At 50.4% G+C, this 4,182-nt stretch overlaps 1 protein-coding gene across 1 annotated transcript in view; it reads right to left on the reverse strand.

The window, feature by feature from the left end:
• SCYL3 (SCY1 like pseudokinase 3) overlaps positions 1–1,003 on the reverse strand; it is a 13,042-nt gene extending 12,039 nt beyond the window's left edge. The window contains exons 1-2 of the mRNA XM_010172495.2: positions 707–1,003; positions 68–253 (exon numbers count right to left, since the gene is read on the reverse strand). Of these exons, the coding sequence (XP_010170797.1) occupies positions 68–253; positions 707–871 (351 nt within the window). The 5' untranslated portion in view covers positions 872–1,003. The remainder of the gene's footprint in view (positions 1–67; positions 254–706) is intronic.
• Between the last annotated feature and the right edge of the window lie 3,179 nt (positions 1,004–4,182).

Genomic DNA, 4,182 nt, shown 5'->3' on the forward strand with positions numbered 1-4,182 from the left:
AACGCTCTCCTGTCACGTTTCATCTGCTCCCCACCAAAGCCTGGCGACTGCTGCCGGTGGTACCTACCCTGTCATGGAGGAAGATGAGCGCCAGCAACACGTCGTAGATCCCTGCGCAGATTTCTGCGGAAGAAAGAGTCTCCAGGACCATCTCCAAAGGCTTCACGCGTTCTGTAACCAGGTGGATCCCATTTGCTTCCACAGTACAAGAGAGGAAGCGTAAAAGGCAAGGGTGGCGCAAGGTTTTCAGGTGCTTCCAGAAACAAAGACAAATGTTAAATCTCATGCAAGGCATCTCTTTTGGCTGCAGAGCTTATCCTTGTGTGAATTTAGACAGCCCATCCCTGCTCCTCACCAAGCCCTTGCTCACTGAAGAACCCTTTACAACACCTCTAGATACAAAGCCTTACGCAGAATAAACACAGTCTTTTGGGTAGGATCCACCCAAAAAAGACTCTCTGACCTACATCTGCAGAAAGAGACCAGCGCTCTGGGAAGGAATGCAGGTATTGCTCTCTTCCTGCCACCGCTCGTGTTGCAGCTGCCGACTCCCTTTTCCCCTCTGCATGGCAGCAGTTTGCAGCCAGGGTCCACTTGGACCTTTTCTCCTGCCCTTACTCCCCCAGGGTTTGACCCTCGTTAACTGATTCCCACCCTCCAAGAAAAAGGAGGGACAGCTCTGGCCCAGGCACGCTCCCCACAGTACCTTGGCAGCTTTATTAACTCTATCTTCATTCTCTCGCCTGTACACGAAGACCGAAGCAAGTTTGCCATCTTGCAGCACGGCCGGATAAATGGTGTGTCCAGTTGGCAGCGTGAACGGCGGCTCTTCCAGCGCGTAGCTCTTCAAAGCGCTGTTCTCCGAGCCCATCACTTGCACAGTGTCACTGCTGCAGAGGTTCCCTCTCGATGACAATCAGGCCTTTGGGTGAAGGAAGATTTTTGTTTGGACAGATTTAGTTCCGGCAGGCACTGGCCAGTTTGCCTTCAGAGCATTTTCTGCAAGACATGGAACAGCCATGAGGAACCTCCTGCTGCCAGCATCCTCCCCTTCTGCTGAAGGACAAGAATAAAATCCCCAGCGTTTTATTTTGTACAGGAAATCAAACGTCCACAAAAGGATTCAGCTCAACATGTGAGCAGCTCTCTAGCTGTGGAGCTGGGACTGCGCTGGCATCTGTGTCAGCATCACCACCAGGCATCGCCAGCTCTGACACACAGATGAACAGACAGTACAGCGACCACAGCTAGTCCTTGAACTGGCTACCAAACCGAGAATCCACCAAAACCAGCATCCACCAGTACCCCCAGTCATGCAGGCACCTACTCCAGAGGTTTAATTCAGATGAAGCCCAGTCAGCAGTTAGGAACTGTGACTGCCACCACCTTAGGGCACAGGGAGCCCCTGGCCTTCTGGAAAGCAGCCACTCCTCAGTTCTCCAAGCCACAGAGGATTTCAGAGAAGAGATTTTCCATCAGGTAACCTCCTCCAGTGGCACGTTTTTTCCTCCCCGATTACCTTCTCTCCATCTGACAAATACTCTATCTGCCTGCCAACCCTTCCTTCCTTCCTCCCACAGCCTCTGTCAGGAAGAGGCTGACACAGATTTCTGTGCTGCTTCCTCGCACACAGAACTGCTAAAACAAACACGCTGATTGCAGAGGCTCTTTCAGAAAACACTGACCGAGCACACGCTCAGTAACCAGCCTTGTGACACCCTGAATACTGGTCTGTGTACAGAAGTTAGCAAACGATCTTTAGTAATGAGAGGAGGAGAGAGCAAAACCTCAGTTTTCAGGAAAAGTAGGGAAAAAAAAATTGCCCACCACTCACCAAGTATTTTTTTTGCAACTGGAAAAACACTTTATGGTTTTGAACATCTCCATGGAGGGAGATTCCACAACCTCTCTGGGCAGCCTGTCCCAGTGCTCAGTCACCCTCAGAGGAAAGAAGTTCTTCCTCATGTTCAGGTGGAACTTCCTATGCTGTAGTTTGTACCCGCTGCCTCTTGTCCCATTGTTGGGTGCCCATGAGAAGAGTCTGGCCCCGTCCTCTGGACACTCTCCCTTTAGATATTGATAAACATTAATCAGCTCCCATCTGAGTCGTCTCTTCTCCAGGCTGAACAGGCCCAGCTCCCTCAGCCTTTCCTCATAGGAAAGACGCTCCAGCCCTTCCATCACCTTAGTCTCCCCTCACTGGACACGTTTCAGGAGTTCCCTGTCCTTCCTGCACTGGGGAGCCCAGCACTGGACACAACACTCCAGGTGGAGCCTCCCCAGGGCTGAGCACAGGGGGAGGAGAACCTCTCTCTACCTACTGCCCACACTCTTCCCAATACAACCCAGGACACCGTTAGGGTTTCCTGACTTCTTTTCACAGCTTCAGTTAAGCATTAATTACCTACATGATTGCCCCCCCCCCTTTCCCCAAAGTGTCCTACATTTAAACATGTTCCGAGCCGCTGGTTTTCCGAAATGTAAATAGGCCAGTTGCACAACCCACCAGTCAGCAAGCAGAGTCTTGGGAAGGAGCACAAGCCTTTAACAGAATTTATACAAGCCCTTGCTCACACATCATTTAATCACCTTTGCTAGTGAGCTGCTCTGTAGCAAACGGGTAGCTACAGCTCTAGATGTGCTCCTAGGAACGAACCCTATGAGCACATTAGATATGGGAACCAGCACATGTGACAGCTCTTAACTGTTTGATGTGATCAGACTTTAACCCTCCAGAGTGTACCAAGTGAGTGTACAACAACCACTACAGTCTGAAGTCACGGGGCTTTTTAAATTGAGCTTGTGTGTCCTGATGCACCCAAAATCTAACACTGAATTACCTACACAACATGCAACTTGCGATCGTTCTATCTCCTCTACTGTCACAGATGGATCTGCGCCTCTTCAGTGCCAATTCCTTGAATGTGAGCTTTAAGAAGTAGAGGGAAAGCTACATAAATCTACACTGCAGCTTCCCAGCACACGCAGAAGGGCTCAGGGGTGAAAGAGAAGCACCACGCAGCAGTTACACACCTTTCTAAGAAGGACTTGCTGCTGATTTCCTTGGCACACAAGGATTCACGCTGCCCCGAGACAGAAGGGCTTCCTCTCCAGCTGGTCCCTGGGAGCTCTGCTGGCTCTCCCCAGGTTAACCCTCCACACCTGTGTGCGACGGCACCGGCACAGCTGAGTGCACTTATCTGCATTCCCCGCTCTTCTCAGCGTTGCTCTGTTCACCACCTCTACTGTAATTATTTCTCAGTCAGATTTTGCACAGGACAGCTGAAAATATCTGAACCGACCTAGTGCCTCGTGCTCCTCCAGATACAGACAGGCATATTCACTGGTTACAAATCTGGCTTCAGGGACCCCCACAGTTCAGAAATATTGTAACATCAGTCAGACAAAGAACCGTGATCTACTCAAGTGCTACTGCACAACAGCCAGCTCCAAACAAGCATCCCTGGCTCCAGGTAACCATCTCTCCAGAGGAGTCCTGCAACTCTTGGTGTCAGACACTGAGCACCTTCAAGCCAGGAGTTTCAAACAACCAAGTGTCACCAGCAGCCTGGAGAACCACGAGCCACACTTTTCAGGAACACATCAGCTTCGTAAAACCATCGCTTAGTTTATTTTCTTTTTCACAGCACTCCAAAACACGCTGGCTATTGAAACTCCAGCAGGCAAAACCATTTGCAAAGGTGTATGTCTAGGTGTGGCTAAAACCCACGGGGGAATTCTTCCCATGCTAAAATAAACCACCAGTCACCCAACTACACTGTGCAAGGACCACGTATCATAGAATCATAGAATCATAGATTGGTTTGGGTTGGAAGGGACCTTAAAGCTCATCCAGTTCCAACCCCCCTGCCAGCAGCAGGGACACCTTCCACTAGACCAGGTTGCTCATATTGTAACCCTTTAATATCTTATTTTCAATAAACTGTAAACATGAACGTTAGGTGTAACACAGGGTGCACCTTGAGATGGAGAGGAGCCCAGCAGGGAAGGAGAGAGGGACTCACAATTAACAACAGGTTGGGTTTGCTGCCATAAATGGCCTTAGAGTTGGAATTTCAGCTTAGCTTTAACACCCCACAGACGAGGCACCCACCTGAAACACGGACACCGACCCCAGGTGGGAGTGGGGCAGGTCCTGGCCTTCCCCCCACCCTGCCCACC

This window comes from Antrostomus carolinensis, unplaced genomic scaffold, assembly GCF_000700745.2.
Source record: "Antrostomus carolinensis isolate BGI_N321 unplaced genomic scaffold, ASM70074v2 scaffold3527, whole genome shotgun sequence".
Taxonomy (NCBI): domain Eukaryota; kingdom Metazoa; phylum Chordata; class Aves; order Caprimulgiformes; family Caprimulgidae; genus Antrostomus; species Antrostomus carolinensis.